The 18,121-nt window shown below is 41.1% G+C and overlaps 1 protein-coding gene across 3 annotated transcripts in view; it reads left to right on the top strand.

Annotated features, from left to right (window-relative positions):
* Positions 1-18,121, top strand: part of ctnnal1 (catenin (cadherin-associated protein), alpha-like 1) — a 59,913-nt gene that overhangs the window by 38,407 nt on the left and 3,385 nt on the right. Inside the window, exons 3-17 of one of the 3 annotated variants that reach the window (XM_088010202.1) lie at positions 2,097-2,284; positions 3,738-3,857; positions 5,196-5,285; positions 5,485-5,655; positions 7,420-7,620; positions 10,354-10,443; positions 10,696-10,854; positions 11,409-11,501; positions 12,472-12,622; positions 14,354-14,391; positions 14,501-14,551; positions 14,815-14,954; positions 15,784-15,832; positions 16,349-16,405; positions 17,743-17,862. In XM_088010202.1, coding sequence (XP_087866328.1) covers positions 2,097-2,284; positions 3,738-3,857; positions 5,196-5,285; positions 5,485-5,655; positions 7,420-7,620; positions 10,354-10,443; positions 10,696-10,854; positions 11,409-11,501; positions 12,472-12,622; positions 14,354-14,391; positions 14,501-14,551; positions 14,815-14,954; positions 15,784-15,832; positions 16,349-16,405; positions 17,743-17,862 — 1,718 coding nt within the window. Of the gene's footprint in view, positions 1-2,096; positions 2,285-3,737; positions 3,858-5,195; positions 5,286-5,484; positions 5,656-7,419; positions 7,621-10,353; positions 10,444-10,695; positions 10,855-11,408; positions 11,502-12,471; positions 12,623-14,353; positions 14,392-14,500; positions 14,552-14,814; positions 14,970-15,783; positions 15,833-16,348; positions 16,406-17,742; positions 17,863-18,121 lie in introns of all 3 variants that reach the window. The other 2 variants (XM_014995172.2, XM_014995173.2) reach the window with 2 other exon arrangements.

Raw genomic sequence — 18,121 nt, 5'->3', positions numbered from 1 at the left:
AAGTACCTGCAAAACCACCCCTAGGAGGCGGCTGGCAGAAAATTCAACGTAATTGTGTGATGCAACAGAGAAGGCACTAAGAAGTATTGATTTATACAGCTAAATATGCAGAAATCCTTAAAGCAACGTATTCTTTTATTAGGAAAAAAAAGAGATAATCTCATAATTTTAGAAAGTACAACCTTTTGACATTAATACCCCTGTTAAGCGGGGTAAACAGTGACATGTCAGGGTACATATTTTTAAATGCGTATTTATTTTTTGTTTTGTCAGAGTTCATAGGAATGTTTAAGTCGTCATCACAGTTCATGATTTCTTCTCTGAGCTACTCTTCAAAATGGGCAAGACAAAAAAATATGAATTTAAAAAAAAAAAAAAGGCAGAGAACTTTTAAAAAATAAGGCAGAGATGATTGATCTTTGTAATCTGGATAATGGCCACAAAAATAACTACTCACCTACACCTGTCCTTATCTGAAGCCGGATCAATAGTTAAAAAGTTTAGACGACTATTGGCAACCGTTTACATCTTTTATCTTGCCAGCTTACTAAAGTGTGGAGGTTTCTGTATTTTCCTTCCTGTTACAGATCCAGATCTCATGATATCGGGGAAAAACAAAGAGGCTCCATATCCTGGAAACCTTAAGGCTCTCTCTGCCCAGATTGCATGTTTGAGAATCTCAGCCAGCTCTCGTTCTGCTTTCGCAGCACAAAAACACAGTAAAGAAGATAGTAAGGAAAAAAAATAATGTTTCCACAGCATTTATGCATTCACTTTTTGCCCCCTAAGAGACGACTTGTCATCCGAGTTCTAAAGTTATTTATGATGACAGATGTTGATCTCCTAATCTTAGTGACTGGCTTCATAAGTTAGCAGTCTGAAAGTGCTACTGCGCCAACTTATAAATCAAAAGCTGTCTCGCAGCACAGTTTTGATAAGGAATGCAGGAAGAATGTCTCATCTTGCGACTCAAAAGTTCCATTGTAGTTTTGAAGTTTAAAGTTTTTTCTTTTTTATCATTTTATTTTGCAAAGCCCTAGAGAAGTGCAAAATTATGAACTGCAAAATCGCTCTGCACTACAAAGTAGGTTTGTGGTTTAGTATGCCTCCTGATGAGCTAAAGCATTCGGCTCTCATCTCAACCTGAATGTCCTTTTCATATGAATGTACTGAGGTGCAATGAAGTTAATGTACAAACCTTAGATCAGTTCGGTTTAGATTCACTCTCGGACTGATGCATATGTGACATGATATGATTGTGCAAAAGTAAGGCCGGGGACATTCAGACAGAAATGCACGTTTCATTAAAACTTTCTTGCTGGATTTTATGTAAGATATAATAATATAATATATTTTAACTATGATCAGAAAAAAATTAATTCTTCATTTTTCTCTTGCCAGTTACTGCTTTGGAAACTAAATTCAGTTCGCTTTGTAAGATTACACACTTCAGAAAAGAGAGACGCGAGATAAGACCAGTGTCTCTAGAACGCTCTCTAGCTCAGTTTTGAATATATATATATATATATATATATATATATATATATATATATGATGCGACTCAAAAAGTGAAAGTTATATTGTATTAATTCACCACAGAGAGGGATACGTTTCTATAGTATTTCTGTAATGTTGATGGTAACGGGTTACAGGCAATGAAAACCCAAAGTTCAGTTTCTCAAAGAATTAAAATATATAATTAATAAACTGGCCTACGTATAAAGCACCCCACTAAAAGCAAAATAATGGGAAGTTGAGTGGACGGAAAATGTGTGGTGGAAAAAAGTGTGCAAACAACAAGGATAGCTACAAACATGAGGTGACTGTCTCTTTTCAGATACAACTTAATTTTACCCTTTTTTTTTAAATCAATATCCCAGAGACTAGGTTATGGAGGCCTGGTTCTCAGATAGTCTATTTACCAAGATTCACCTGAAAATGTATGCATTTAAAACATTACAATACTTGTTCAACAACACGACAAACTAATTACAAAGTTACGTATTATAAGTTGAAAATTCACACCTCTGAGGAGGAACAAATAAATTTCTGTTCTTGTCAGTGGACCTGGTTCGACCTCTGTCATTGTTTCTTAGGCGATGCCATAGCCCAGCTGACAGACGTGGGGTCAGCCATGCAGCCTCAGACAGACGGGCGTGTCACGGTGTTCAGTGACAGGACTGGGATGGTAAAGGCCGCCCGCCTGCTCCTCTCGTCGGTCACTAAAGTCCTCGTCCTTGCCGATCGCATCGTCATCAAACAGATAATCACGTCACGCAATAAGGTAAAGCTGGCCGAAATGAGACGCGCCTGCCTTGAACAACATCTGCAAATCACTCAGTCACACGCACAAGGAAAACACTCCTGAGTCCTTTATCTTCCTGATGAGTAAACAGTGGCCCCCCCTTTGAAAGAATACCCTGGATGTAATTGAAGGGAAGCGGCACTTTTAGTGACCACATGAAAACACCCGACCAGGGACCGTCTCACTCTCTCTCTGTCTGTCTCTCTCTCTCTCTGTCTGTCTCTCTCTCTCTCTCTCTCTCTCTGTCTCTCTCTCTCTCTCTCTCTCTCTCTCTCTCTTATATCTGGCTGTGCTCTTAGCCAGACGGTGTGATATGGATGTCGCTTCAGACTGGGCCAAGAATGGAAACAGGGGCCTAATCACGACCGGTTTGCTTTGTTCGGACAGACAGTCGACGGCCCTCTGTTCTCCATTACTGGCAAACACAATTAGATCTCTTCCTCCTCTTTATACAGCACAGATAAAAGCTGTTGCTGCCGCTGCCGCTGTGTTGTTCCTGCCGGCTTGCAAATCTTCAACGACTAACTTACTAGACTGTTGTTTTTCCAAAGTAGAGGTTTTAGGCTGTTTAACTTGATTTTTTTTTTTTTTTAGTGTGTAGTGGCCTTTATTTAACAGTAAATGGACAGGAAGTATGGAGGAGAGAGAAGGGGAAGACATGCAATTAAAATGAAAAATATAAATATAATACAGATCCTTGCAAGATAACCTTGTCGGGATTTTTTTTCCATTTTCAGGTTTCCGCCGCTAACTTCAATGTATTTTTTTCTCAGGATGCATGTGACAACGCAACGCAAAGTTGTACATGATTCTAAAGTGGAGAGAAAATGATGTCAGATTTTGAATATTTTTGCCAAGCAGCGGTGAATTCGCTCAATTCAAAGCTCACTGAGATTGGGTGGACGGTGTCAGTAGACGTAAATGTTTTGAGAGGCTGGCCACAGATTCTAAATTGTATTTTCACGTTTTTCATTTCAACACATGAATATGCATTGAGAGTGTCCTGAAACTTTGGATGCAAAACCTTTCAAACATGCCTGAATTAAATTGATGGCTCATTCATAGTCGTGATGCTGTGTTACGCAGCTGTAAAGGTGTGCTTAGTACTTAATCCTGTGTTTGGTTTTTTTGTGATCCTTTTCTTTCTAATTTACCATTAGGAGCCACCTCGCGTTGATCTGTTACACAAATTTCTAGTTAAAAGCAGAATTTTGTGGTTGCGATGGGACAAAACGTGAAATATGTTTCCACAGCTGTTTACGCTTTCGCAAAGCACATCCACGGTCCACATTTTAATCTTGATCATTTGTTACTATGCGAGCATTGGATAATCTGTCCTCCACCGTTTTGAAACCGCCTCTGCTAATAAATACGCATACCGAGACGCATACCGACTAATCATCTCACCTCTGATCATTTTTGCTTCTTTCAGGTTCTTGTAACGCTTGACAAACTGGAAAGAGTCAGCACCTTCCAGGAGTTTGTGCAGATTTTCAGCCAGTTTGGCAACGAGATGGTGGAGTTCGCTCACCTCACGGGAGACAGACAGAATGTGAGTGAGCAATGCAATTATTAACATTACATTCATGCTCTTTTAATCAAGAAAACCCTATCAAGTATTTTAAGTGAAGTCTGAAAAACCCTTTAGTTTCCTCCTCGTTGTGAATGCCGCGCGCCAAACTGGGCTTTTCATAAATTTATATCTTATGTGATAACACTGGACTTTGAAAACTGCAGTGTCTGCATAGTGAAGTGCAGCACACTCTGGGGGAAAGAAAAAAAAAAAAAAGTCAATAATCCAACCATGAAATATTTACATATTTTAAAAATATCTGAACAATTGAATGAGACTGGCTTCTTTCTGCAAAGTTTCTCTACTTATCCATATTTATTTTGCATCGCCAGTCTTTAGAAGCAGCTCACAGGTCAGCTGTGACTCACGCTCCTCAAAGAATATTTACATCACGATTCGGTCTCGAAAGGAGCTGACCTGTGCTTTCTCGTGCCGCATTCCATCAGCCACATTGCAGCACATTTGCAAAACAAAACATTGCACTCAGTGCTTCGAAAAACACCCTCCGACTTGAAGGGGGGGGGGGTTCTAAACTTTTGTGCTGTCAGAGGACTGCTAATCCCACTTTGATGCATACGTTCAGCCTCTGCAGCTAAAGCGCTTTGCCTGCGGAAGTCGACGTGAAATGCGGCGGCTGCGTTATTCAGACAGGGAGGGAGGATCCGCCATCCATCTGTCTGAATTTCATCGGGGGCCTCAGGTTTTTGAAACGCACGTCACGTCGCTCCCAACGCTTCCTCTTCTCATTTGCCACTTTTTTTTGTTGTTGTCGTATTTACACCCTCTCATTCACTCCCCATGTTCACGCATGGAAAGGCACGTGTCTTTTTCTTTCTTTTTTTTTTTTTAAGAAAAAAAAAAAACATCTTCAGCTATTGAAAGCAGATGAGCAGAGAGGCAAAAATAATGACGGATAATCACATCGTCTTTGTAATCTGTGGCAAAGTGCCTGCAGAGGAGTTGATTCAGCTGGCGTTTTCAAATCCCGTGTCTGTAGAATTCGGTCTGCGCATCTCCCATGTAGAATCCATGCAGGGTGACACAAGCAGGGTTTCTTTTTTATATTCTGGTAATGTCTCTTAAAAAAAAAAAAGAAAGAAAGAAGAAAGATAACCCACAAAGCTGCACATGTGTAACCTGCAGAAAAATCCTGATTAGATGTGGGTGACCGAGCAGGATCCTTTTTATGCCTCATATCCCTTGGACACCCTGAGAGTTGTAAGAAGTGTTTACTAAAGTAAAGGCATCCGTTTTCATTGTGTGTGTGTGTGTGTGTGTGTGTGTGTGTGTGTGTGTGTGTGTGTATTTGTGCTGTAGGACTTGAAAGACGAGAAGAAGAAGGCGCGAATGGCAGCAGCCCGGGCAGTGCTGGAGAAATGCACCATGATGCTCCTCACGGCCTCCAAGGTAACGCTGACCCCGGGTCATTCGTTATTGATCAAGTCCAGCTTCAAAATTAAAACCTCCCTTCAATTTCAAGGTTTCCGACATGCTTGGGTCTGTGCGGTAATTGAGTTGAGACACATTAAGTAAAAGAGAAATAAAAAAGAGAGAGAGACGAAGAGGGTACATGGGATTGACATTTCACATCCAACCCCCTCCGCAGACTTGCCTCAGGCACCCGGACTGCGAGTCGGCGAGGATCAACAAAGACGCCGTGTTCCACCGAATGCGCTGTGCCCTGGAGCAGGTCATCGAGATAGTGACCGAGGCGCGGAGCTGTGGGGAGAACAAGGTCCTCCCTACTAGTATCTACAACAGCATCAAAGACTTCAAGGTAGAATAACATTTTGTTGCGAAGAAACGAGCCTCACGTCGCTCGGCCGATATCTGATTGGTTGGAAAAGACACTATCCTGACTTTTGAATTAAACAGTGACTCGCAAATGCGTTCGTATGTATATACACTGACATTTTCCACACTTTGCAATGAGAGAAGTGGGGCAAAACAAGGTTTTCGAGATTCTTTGCAAATAAAGATCTTAAAAGTGTGGCACACACTTGATTCCTACCACGTTTTTTCTTACGCTGTCCCTGGTGCAGCTGATTGCGTCGATATAAATATCGACACAGCTATTCTCTAGAGATCTCAGATTTTTGATAGAGAATATCGATGATCGAAGCATCGCAAAGACCAAGGAACACATGTTTGGTCAGGGAATAAAGCTGTGGAGAAGTTTGAAAAACGCAGTTTGGTTGCAAAACAGAATCCTGAGGTTCCAACAGCAGCATCCCACAAAGCATTGTTCAATCCATCATATGGAAAGAGAAGAAATGCTAAAACCGTGAAACTACCAAGACTGGTCAGCTTAGGATGTCTATTCAATCAGAAAAGCAGCCTAGCTAGCCTATGGTAACGCTGGAGGAGCTGCAGAGAGGCACAGCTCAGGTGGGACATCCTGGAAAATTAACGTAGAATAAAGATGTTTTTGAAAAACATTTACCCCTTGCCGAAGCATCCCGGCAACACTGGAGGAAAGGCAGTTAGAGGTGGGCAGGAGATTCACCTTTCAGCAGGACAACAACAGCGAACATGGCGCCAGAGCTACACGGGAGTGGATTAGATCAAAGCATTTCTGTTTTGCTGCAGTGTTCCTGTCACGGTTCATATGGAAACCTAACTCTGTTGCAAGACTTGGAAATTTGATGCACACAGATTCTCTCCATCCAGTCTGAGTGAGCTTGAGCTGTTTGACGAAGGATACCGGGTAAAAGTTTCAGTCTCCAGATGCACAAAACCGGTAGAGACATGCCCCGAAAGATTTCCCGTGAAAGGCGTTTTTTTTTGTTTTTGTTTTTTCCTCACGGAAACTGAATACAAATATTTGCCACAGTTTTCAGATTGTAATTTGTAGAAGCATTTTCTAACATAAAATCCCAGTAAAATACGTTGAAGTTTGTGGTCGGAAACTCGGCCGGGGGAAAGTTGAGGCAGACTTGCGGTTGCAGAGTAACTACCGGTACTCTTGCATTCGTTGTTTGTCGAAGCTTCAGATGAGACTCACTCGACCCATCAGAACTGCGACGCGTACGTTCTCGCTTTGTAATTCTGTCAATGCGGTCGTGTAAATCGCCACAGAAGCCCTCCGATGCACTTTGCTGATCCGCTCTCTCCGCTGGAAGATGAAAGAAGCGAACCTGCGAGAAAGCACTTTGAGGGGAGCTCCTCAAAGAGGGAAAGTATTTAATGACAGGCCTTGAGATTGCCGTTGCTTTTAATTCAGGGTTCACAGCGTTTTAATGGCTAACTTTAGTAAAAGTTATGTAAACTGATCATCATTCAGCATGTAAGCAGATGCTCTTAAAATGAGCTCTTTGTTGAAGAAAGAGAAATTAAAAAAAATGGAAAAGAGCAGGGTGAGGGAGTGCATTAGCTTTAGTTGTGTTGTTTTTTTTTTAGTAAGAAGTAGTGTGTAAAGGTTGATTTATTATTTTTTTTTAACATAAGTTTAAAAAAAAAAAAGTGTCTGTTTTTACACAAAAGCGCCCTATTTATTCATGTTATTGAAATAACAACCCTGCTCTTGCTCCCCGCTCTGCAGTGCAGCGTCGAGTGCCTCAGAGAGAACCTGCACTCTTCGACGCCGCAGTTCGTGGCCGGTCAGCTGGAGACGCTGGTGGAGCGCACCGAGGACTTCACCGACTCGCCCTACACCAGTCACGAGCAGCGGCAGGCCATCCTCGGCGTGTGCCAGCTGGCCCGCCAGGAGACCCAGCAGCTGGTGCACGCCTGGATCGAGGCGGTACGTTGGCGCAGGCTTCGCGTTCGTACCTGCAGAGGTGTTTGGAAAGCAGCGCGAAACCGAGTGAGGGGAAAACGCGTTTGCGTAATTATGATTTGGACGACTGAAAACGCACAACAAGTGCGTTCAGTCGGATGAAACGGGGCCTTGTTGCTACTGATGGGAACGAAATGCGTCAGTCGGTGGACAGAATCAGTCAGATTTCTTCATAAGAGGTTATTTAAAAAAAATGAAACATGTTATCAAACTTACTTTACCCTCCACAAATATGGGGACAACTTGTAAATGTATAAAGTATCTGTTGCACTTAAACAATTGTTGCAGTTTTCCTATTTTCTCTGTTGCTAACAACAAGAAAGGACAACCGTGAGTCAAAAGATGCTAGGACCTGTGAACCAGACGAAAAGGCTGTTTTGTTTTTTTTTTGTTTGGTTTTTTTTAAACAGAATGGGCAGAGGTGAGAATCTGGACCACAGTACATATCTAGTCTTTGCCATGAAAACATTTGCCCCCTGCACATTTGTTTTTTTTTTCTGTTTGGTAAATAGATGACTTTGTGTGTCAAAAATAACCAGAGAAAATGCTAAGGCAGCTTTCAAATGATAATTGAATTTAAGGAAACAAAGTTACCCAAAACCAACCTGGCTCTTTGTGGAAAAGTAATTGCTCTTCATCAAGCACCCACTACACCTGGGAGTCTTTTGCGAGTCAATTTGGAGGAATTTTGTCCCACTGTTTCTTGCTAAATTACTGTAATTCAGCAGCCTTGGTTTTTGAGTACGAATTGGCTGTTTAAAGTTGTGCCTTAACCACTGCCACCATATTTGATTGTCAGTATAATGCTCTTTTTTGTGTGTGTATGTTGGTTTATGCCATTTCTTATAGGACACGTAGCTCTTTCACAAAGATTCGTTTTTTTTTTGTTTTTTTTGTCTCTTCGATGTACAGAATATTTTTTTCTTGAATAATAACGATGCTTATCGGCAACTTTGAAATGGGACGTTTTGTTCTGTTTGGTCACAACATATAATGTTTGCTTATCTATCCCTGTTACAGCACAAATGAATAAAAAAACAAAACAAATTGGGCATAGTGGGAAGACAGAACAGTGTAGTTTCTTTTCCTACTAAATCTGTGTATTCAAATTCAAGTTTAGTTTGTTCTCCATCTTTCAGTTCCAACTTTGCAATGAAAAATTCATTCAGTATCACTTTCTTTCAAACTCACTGGACGCCAATTGAGTAATATGAACTCAGTCCCAACCAATCTCTTTTGGAACCTGGTGACATTTTTTCATCATCTGCCAACAGACCGATGGTGACGTCGAGTTATGCGGTGTTGCTGCAGATAACTCGCATGTATCTATGCACAACAAGGGCTCTTTCCGTTTTGTCCACATTTCACAGCAGTAATAAGCAACAGAGTCGATGCGCCTGTTGAACCATAATGAGTTTTCTATTAGCTTTCAAGCGGAGGATGCAGAGTGTTTCTGGTAAACAACTTGCGTCGCTTTAGGAGTGGAAGAAAAAGCTGTTCTTATTAACATTCTTTTTCACACACCCTAAATAAGACAGGCTTTCTACAGTCTTTAAAGGTCTGGTAAAGTTTAGCTGAATCGTTTTCCTATTATAGGATCAAAGTTTTTATTGGAATATATTTTGGGCAATTTATAAAAAAATTTTTATTTATTTTTCCAGATTAAGTCCTTTTTACAAGTTGAATAGTTTTTGTTCTGCAATTGATTGCTTAGGAGTTTAGATCGTTGACGGAACCGACTGATAAGTGCATGTCCACTCAAAAATCAAAATAAGACAATTTTACACCTTCTTGGCCTCTAGACTCTTAGATTACGGTTTTGAACTGAACCTAAGCTTTTTACCATCCTCGCTGAGTGTCCCACTACTTCTCATTTAATGGTTTTGTGAATGAAAACTAAAAATGTGCAGAATGCTTTATTTACATTTTTTTCACACGTCATTTTCCTGCGGAAGCTGTCGGTGCGTTCGGCTTGCAGACTGATATCGACGGAAGCACAGCATCCTTTCACGCACTCTTCATTAGCCTCCTCGCACAGTAACCCACCTGAATAATAATATGTGTGTGTGTGTGTATATATATATATATATATATATATATTTTTTTTTTTTTTTTTTCTTACCAAAGCTCAGTCAGCCAACACAGAAACGGAACGTAGTTTTCCGTTGCAGTCACCAGAAGTCTCCTTGGTCTCAAAAAGCGACAGACTTGCGAAATGCGATGAGCCTTCATGCCACAGCTTTTTTCCTCTCTGTAAACTTCTAGCAGTGTGCACAGAGAGCCCGCAGCTGCATAATTGTACTGTAGAGCCTCATCTAATCCCCCCCAATTGAAGGTCGTGCGGAGACTTGAAAAGGCTGGGCTGCTGCAGTGCTTATACGATAAAAGGATAATATTTGCATGTTATCATACTGCCCAGGTTTAAGACTGTGAATGATGGCTTTAGCTTCGGTTTTTATTTCAACGGCCTCTCTAAAATTTAGAAAATTGCGTGGTATTTGTAGATTACGTAATTCGGCTTCAGTTAACTCGTCGGACGGAATTACAGACTGAAGTGCTTCGGGCCTTTTGTGTTTCACATATGTTCGCTATTTAATTTTTATTTTTTTATTTTTTTTGTTTTGAACTATGAGATCAACATCTAGGTGTTTGTATTTGTGTCGCATGTTTATCCTCCTCTGTGTCCCGTCGTCACAGCAGCAGTCTGTCCATGCCAAAGAGGCCACAGAGGAGCTGGAGGTGGCCATCCTGAAGACGTGCCAGAGCATCGGTGACCTGAGACGAGAGGTGAGCGGCAGTCTGCCTCTGAAGCTAAAGACCCTCGCAGACACAGAGACGTGAGCTGCTCAGCGCCTGTAGCTCGGCTCCTCTCTTTCTAATATTTCCACGCTTCACCTCTTCCGCTCCTGTCATCTCCCTGTCACTTCTGCACCGTCTCTCCGTCTCGGCTTTCTTTAAAACCAGAAGCCAGGCGAGTTCGTCTCTCTCTCGTTTTCTCTCACACGCCGCTGTTTGTCCTCTCGATTCCCCGCCGCCCAGCTCCATAAGGTGGCGGTGGGCCGCGCCTCCGACTTGCTGAAAGCTCACGGCGAGCATCTGCCTCTGAGGGCCCTCAAAGCCGCCGGCGCCGAAGGGAACCTGGAGGCCGTGGCGGAGTATTCGCGGACGCTCACCGAGCAGAAGGAGCAGCTGGTGGAGGTGGGTGGGGTCAGCAGCAGAGGGGAAACTCTTGTTTCCACGGAAAGTTGCAGTTAGGATTGTATTTGTCTGACTCATTGTTTTAATGACTCATTGGTGTAGAGCAAATTTCTGTATATTCTCCATATTGTAAAAATGCATTAAAACGTTACATTAAATGTAATTGGTAATCCACATCTCCCTGTTTCACCAGTCAGCATTTCTTACAATCTAAAGAGCCATTTCCTCCTTGTTCCTGTGTATCTAGATTGCAACCAAAACCCACTTCATTCATTTAAACTTAAAAAAACAAACAAACTATTTTTTGCAGTGTCATGGTGTAGCATAGGACACAGTAGCCAAGTGGCTCAACCAGCTCTTTTTTTGGGGGTGGGGATAATTATTTTTCCCACATATGTCCAGATTACATTTCACTTACATAGGAAGAATAAAAACTATTCATTACGCCCTAATTATTAAAGCCTCAGAACACAAAATAGGGTGTACTTACATTGCCTCACTAATAAACTATTTATTATGACGAATAAGAGATAAAATCTCTTGTTTGTTTCCAGACATGCAGACTGTTGTGCCATGTGTCGGGGACAGAGCCGTTAGAGATTACCTGTATACACGCAGAGGAGACCTTTCATGTCATTGGTCCACAGGTAGGGTAACAAACCTCCCCGTGCGTTATGATGTTGTGTTATATCTCGGTGCGATGTGGCTGCGACTGTAGAAAGAAGCTCGTTTCGTCTCTGTTTAAACAATCCATTGTACATTTAACACTTTGCTTTATGGGATTAACTCAAATGATCACTTATTGTTTTGGTGAGGAAAAGACGCAGACATGTTTCCCTTCTCCTCTCTGTGCCTCACATCCGGTCAGAACATGCTGTTCGCCTATCACATATCTAATTATATTTGCTCTTGAAAACCATTTGTGGCAGTAATTATCCAGCAGTGTGGACTGTTCCTGTCCCACGGTGCTAATGTCAGGCTCCACACGAGGCTGCAGTAATGACTCAGCTCCTAAGTTCAAGGGTCACCCAATCGATAATGCCGTGGTATACAGGCCAGGGCTGGTGATATCCGTCTGTGTCCGCTTAGGCTAATGCAGGGGTGGCCCAGAGGGTAATTGGCAATTAAATACAACATGGTAGGCGGCGGATGTGTTGGATGCATGTAGGTGAGGGGTATAACAAAGCATGCAGCTCAGGAGACGTAGCGATACACAATATGGGCTCTTGAGAATGAGATAAGGTGAAATTGTAACATTATTAATCAGAAACCTAAGAATTTACTTTTTTTTAATACTTTTTGTTTTTATACATGAACTAAGGGAGGGGAGCCAAGCTTAACTTACAATTTATGCACTTCCTCTCACTTAATTAAAAAAAATGTTTCAAATACTGAAAATAGCTAGCTCTGAGTCTTCCTCAATCAGTAACAACTTCCACAACGGAGAGGGTTTTCAGAGGCGCTTGCCGTGGCGTGTTCACAATTCAGGAAAGAGATTTTATTTCTGCGTTCAAGACGAAAATAAGTTGGCTCCGATCACTAAAAGGCTTCCTTGTGCATTTCAGCTGATCACCGTAACAGCAAAAGTTACATCATGGCATTTCTTCACTCTCTTAGATCATCTCCGCTGCCCAGACGCTGGCCCTTCATCCGTCCAGTAAGATTGCTAAGGAGAACCTGGAGGTGTTCTGCGAGGCCTGGGACTCCCAGCTCTGTGACATGGCTCTGCTGCTCAAAGAGATCAACGACGTCTTCGAGGGAAGACGAGGTGTGCTCACGTTCGATCAATGGTCGTTGTAAAAACACGGGCAATTGTGCAGGTTGCTGTTTTGCTTTCAGAATCCAGCAGCGTGTATTTGAATCTGCAGAATCTGCAGACAATGAAGTTAGCAACGTTTTCCTTTTGTATAGATGTGCTAATCCATCTTTTAATGTTTTAGCCTTTTCAAATACAATTAAACATTGTTTAAAAGGGCCGCTACTTTTTGCTCTTGCCCCAGCGAATACATTTTCAGACTACAGCTGATGGTCTTGCAGCTTGATTGTATTTCGGCTGGAAATGATAACATTCTCTGTTAAAGCTCAGATGAATCATTTTGTCCTTGAAATCTTTCAGAAATATTAATGAAAGTTGAGACATTGCAAGCAGTGTGGACATATTTTTTTATTTATTTATTATTTTCAAAATGAATCATCACATGACGTGGGGAGTATTTTAAGCAAGAGTTATCGTCACTGCCCTTGAACTTCTATGCGTTTGTTTCTTCTCTGCTCTGCGTGTCTTTGCTTATTGTTCTGAAGCTGAAGCTCTCATATCATGGGCAGATTCCTAAAATCAAAAGTTTTGTCTTCATCAAGAAAAAGTTAAATGTTGAAAAAAGTATTTCCACATTGTCACAATGAAACTTTTTTTTTTTCATCTTCGAATAAAGGTCATATGCCGATAGCTAAGGATTTTTCATCAGTTGCATCATGTCGGTCAGATCCTCAAAGAGCAAAGCCAACCCAACTCTGTGTTAGTTTTATGTTGTAACGGAGGGACACCTTTCAGAATGTTAAACCTTTGTCTTATTAGTCCACAGAATATTTTCCTGGCAGTACTAATCAAGACCTTTTTTTTTTTTTTTTTTGGATCTCTGATTTTTACCCAGTCTCTTTCTTTTTGTTTAATCATGAACACAGACCTTAATTGGGGTAATTGAGACCTGCAGTGCTTCAGATGTTCTTCGGGGTTCTTTTGAGACCTCGTGGATGAGTCAGCCGTGTGTTTTTGAAGAGCTTCTCCACGTTTTCTCCATTTAGGGATAATGGCTCTAAATGTAGTTCATTCGAGTCCCAATTTGTTGGAAACGGTTTTGTAACTCTTTCCAGTCTGATAAATGTTGATGATTTTCGTTTTTCACTTGTTCCTGAATATCTTCAGATCCTGGTGGGATGTGTTGCTTTGTTAAAGTTAGTTTGTTTGTTTTTTTCTTAATAATGTAAATGAATAATTTGAAAACTGTAATATATATATGAAGTATGTTCATTGTCTGAAAAATATTTAGATACAAAATGAGCCAGACACGAGACTCTGAAAAGGGGCAAAAATATTTTCAACACACTTTACAGCATTGATTTTTTTTTTAACCATACAAAGAAGGAAACTCCTTTTAATGCTCGGCTGTTTTAATGCTGGAATGCTGTGGAGAGTTTGACATGATCCACATTATATGATTTGAACCCTCCTTCTGATGGGTCAAGGATCGTGTTCGTCAAGCCAGAACGATGTCTTAAAATGCTTTATGGGCACCATAATGTTTTTTTTTGTTTGTTTTTTTTTCCATGTCTTTTATTACAAATGTGGCAATAAATTTTATGAAGCTAGATACAAATGCATAAAAAGTAGATAGTGATAAAATGATATGTGATGCAAGTAAAAGCAGCATCCATATCATATACCCCAACCTTTTTGTCAAGATTAGAATGTAAGATAATCACAATAAATGTCTTCTTCTAGGTGACAAAAGGCCCTATTTGTCTCTTCCAAGACCTGGGGTGTGTATCACAGTGTTCATCTTTATAAATGCTTTACTGATGCAATGGTGTGTTGCCTTTTGATTAATAACACTGTATTTTATTTTTTTTTTATTTCTTTTTCACACAGAAACACTCAGCCAATCTGAAGACTGCCAAGGCTGTCAAGTTGGATGCAGAGGTAGCACTCACTGCACGCTACACTTAATCACATCATGTTTTCTAGCATATTCATCACCAACAGAGTTTGCCTCACTTTCTTGGAGATGAATATATATATATAAATGCAGCAATTTTGCTTGGCTGCATTTTTTTTTTTTTTTTTTTTTTTTACCAAAAGAAGCTGCAGGAGGTTTATTGCAGGCTATCTACAAGTGAAAACACTCATTTGCATTTCCTAAACAACCTCTGTTGCGCCGTGCGTATGTATCTCTGTGGGTGCAGGAGCAGACGAGCATGGCCAAGCTGGGACTGGAGCTCCGTCTGCTCTCGTCAGATGTGGACTCGGAGGTGGAGAAATGGGAGGAGCAGGAACACGACATAGTGCGGCAGAGCCAGAGCCTCGCCAGCATGGCGTACAACATGTACCTGTTCACAAGGTACCGAACGGCACTCTTGCACAGTGTATACAGCCGTCCCCAAATTTGTTGGGACTACTACAAAATATGCATAAGAATTCCTAAAAGACAATGTTTTGAAGAAGCAGTGCATTGAAACAGCATTGAGCTTTAGAAAAACTCCATCCTTATTAGAGTTCTTCAGAGCCCTGTGTGTGATGTACCCAGTCATGAAGCAAAGGGACGCTGTGATTTCCATTCGGCTGATCCGCAGAACGTTCTACAACACAGGCCCATCAAAAGTGATGCACGTACTTTAAAGACTTTTACGTTCGACAAATGACGCGTTTCAAAACACCCAAAATAGATGGGAAACCGTAGCTTTAGATTTCGCTTATTGAAATCTGATGACTTCTTGACATGGTATTGTTTTATCTATTGAAAATGTGTAGTGTTACTAAGCCAGAATTTACATTTTCTGCTAGATTTAATTTATTCTACAGCTCTTGACACATTTTTTACAAGAGGTTCAGATGAATTAGAACGGTGCTGCATCTGGAGTTGGCTGAACTGGTTCAATCATTTCCAAATTATATATTGTAAAAAAACAACAAACAAACAAACAAAAAAAAACAATCTAAGCAGCCACATGAATCTCCTCTGAGGCTTAGTGTTAATGAGATTCTCAATCCCCAAGCCATCAATATTTACAAAGCACATTTTGAGGATCGGGAAACGGTGACACAATATTAGGATTATAGTGATTTGTTTACACTTTTTATTCGTGGCGCTGAACGTAGTTTGTCCTTGTCCGTCTTTCTAATCCATGTTATTATTTTTATTAATGAAACCGCAGAGGGGAGGGGCTGTTGAAGACAACTCTGGATCTTTTTCATCAAGCTGAGGTAATAACATCCACATCCTCCGACTTCCCCCGGCTCCCCTCCCCGTCTTCTCTTTTTCCACCTTCAATTTATTGAAGTTGCAGATAAATGCATGCGTTACCCTACCACACTGAGGAGGAAGATCAATAGGTCAGCAAACGCACACAGCTATTCATTCATTAAGCCCTTTTCAGATCTGGACAGCAGTTGTCAAAAAACGTATTAATGTTGCTGGGAAGGCGATGCAGCTCGGTGCAGGAGTGTATCATATTGAGCTTAGATCAGTGCCAGTAACATAAAGTCACCTGTGAAATCACAGCACCATATATCACTCAAGATTAATTCGGTTTGGGATGAAAAGAGATAAAAGAGAAAAAGAAATGAGAAGAAAAAGGAAGGCATGCAGAAAAGAAGAACTGAGAAAAAAAAGTTTTTCAAGATGTTTCGATTTCGCTTCTTTGTTGCTGTTTGTTGACAAGCAAAGTTGAAAAAAGATGAAATTTTTCTTGTTTATGCAAGTTTCAACTTGTTTTTAAGGTTCTGTCGGAAGAGGGACTTCAGCTTTGTTCATCCCTTCGTACATTTTCCTCTCAGGTAAATATTTTGGCTCATAGTGCAGTATGTAAAAGCGATTGGTTTTTCTTCATACGAATGTCATTGTGAGCTATATTGTGCCTGAGTTGGGGTTAGTGTTACGTTTCTTTAACTACCGTTTCTATAATACCCAACATCTTCAACGTACTTCATAAGAATTACATTGATTGACATAATAATCCTGGAGTCAAACGCTCCAAAGCTCAGATTAGATCCACATAATGTATTAATCTAAAACTTAGCATTAGCATGACTCTTACAGCATTTGAAACAGGTCTTTTCATCAACCCAGTAACTTTAAATTAGTAATATTATCAATTAATCAGTATATATATGTTATGACACGAAAGCCAAGTGTGTTGATCTTTATACAGTGTAATTATTTTGTAAAAATAAAAATAAAAATACAAACTGGATTGTTACTGGCCATTGAATACAGGGTCAACAACACACTGTCTCTATTAAATGGTGTGAAGCTGGAGTGCCACAAGGGTCGATTTCAACCTAAAGCGGACAAAACGTTAATATTTCAAACATCTTATTTTACCGCCATGTTCCAAGACACTTTAGTAGACTAGTCCAACTCAAATACACCGAGAGCAGCTTCTAACCCCTCACTCCTTCACGCAGCCACGTCACCCAGCCTGGCGTTGCTTGCTTATTGGGTCTGCCTTATAAATCACACTACAAGAGCAGGAAATTAAGGCTGTCACACACCTCTTTCCCTCCCGAGAGCAGAGATCCCACAACAAACACGGCCTCTGTGGCTTCCTTCCTCTCGCCCTCGACCGACTCCTTCCCCACGTCCTCCGAGTTCATTTAAATGGCTCTTTTTTGACAGGCTTTAACGACCGTCATTTGTCACCGCAGCACATGCGGGGTGTGCGTGTCTGTGCACGTGTGTGGATGTGAGGAGGAGGGGTGCCGTGTGCTTGACTCTCAACAAAGTCATAATCAAGGGGCAAAGTGTTACCGACGAAGCGTCTACATTCTGATGGCTCCCTATCAAACCAAGCTGCTGTGTGCTTTTGTCAGTAAAAAAAAAAAAAAAAGTCACTGCAGTCAAGTAAGTGAAGTAGATCTGGGGATTAACCCAGTTGCCTTAACAGAATAAGGCAGTTCATCACTGCTGCTGATGGATTAGGGCTGCCAATTCTGATTTTCTGTGTCATTTTAATCTTTCCCTGTTTTGTCTAGAAAGAGCACTGTAAATCCACACATTCACCCTGACTTCCTGTAGATAGAAAATCTCTGCAGTTCTGAAAGACACCTCTGACTCTCTCTCTCTCTCTCTCTCTTTCCCTTCCACTGCTTTTGTCTCATTCTCGCTGTTCCAGCTGGTTGATGAGGAAAAGTCTGTGGTGATCACAGAGACGGAGAAACTGGTGGTGTTGTGCCAACAGCTGCAGATGGGGGCCAAAACTCCCGTACAGGGCAAGACTGCCACCTTCCAGAAGGTAGCCATACTACACCTGTTAGGGTTTTGATTTTATTGTTTATTTTCAGGAAATATGCAGCATTACAGCATTGCTGTTGAAATTTCTACAGCATCAATTTTACACCAGTTTTAGACGGAAGTCACCGACCGGGTCCCTGAGGACACTGTTGTTATCTTGATGGCTAAAGGGTTTTAATTTATCAACTGGCTTGTAAAATAAGACTCTGACATCTGATTGGTTGACCTGTGCAGTGGTTAGCCTCGCTTTGATTTTTAAA

The sequence above is a fragment of the Poecilia mexicana genome, unplaced genomic scaffold, assembly GCF_051168715.1.
Source record: "Poecilia mexicana isolate PSO_F unplaced genomic scaffold, ASM5116871v1 scaffold_11, whole genome shotgun sequence".
Lineage (NCBI taxonomy): Eukaryota > Metazoa > Chordata > Actinopteri > Cyprinodontiformes > Poeciliidae > Poecilia > Poecilia mexicana.
This window is presented reverse-complemented; position numbering and strand designations above follow the sequence as displayed.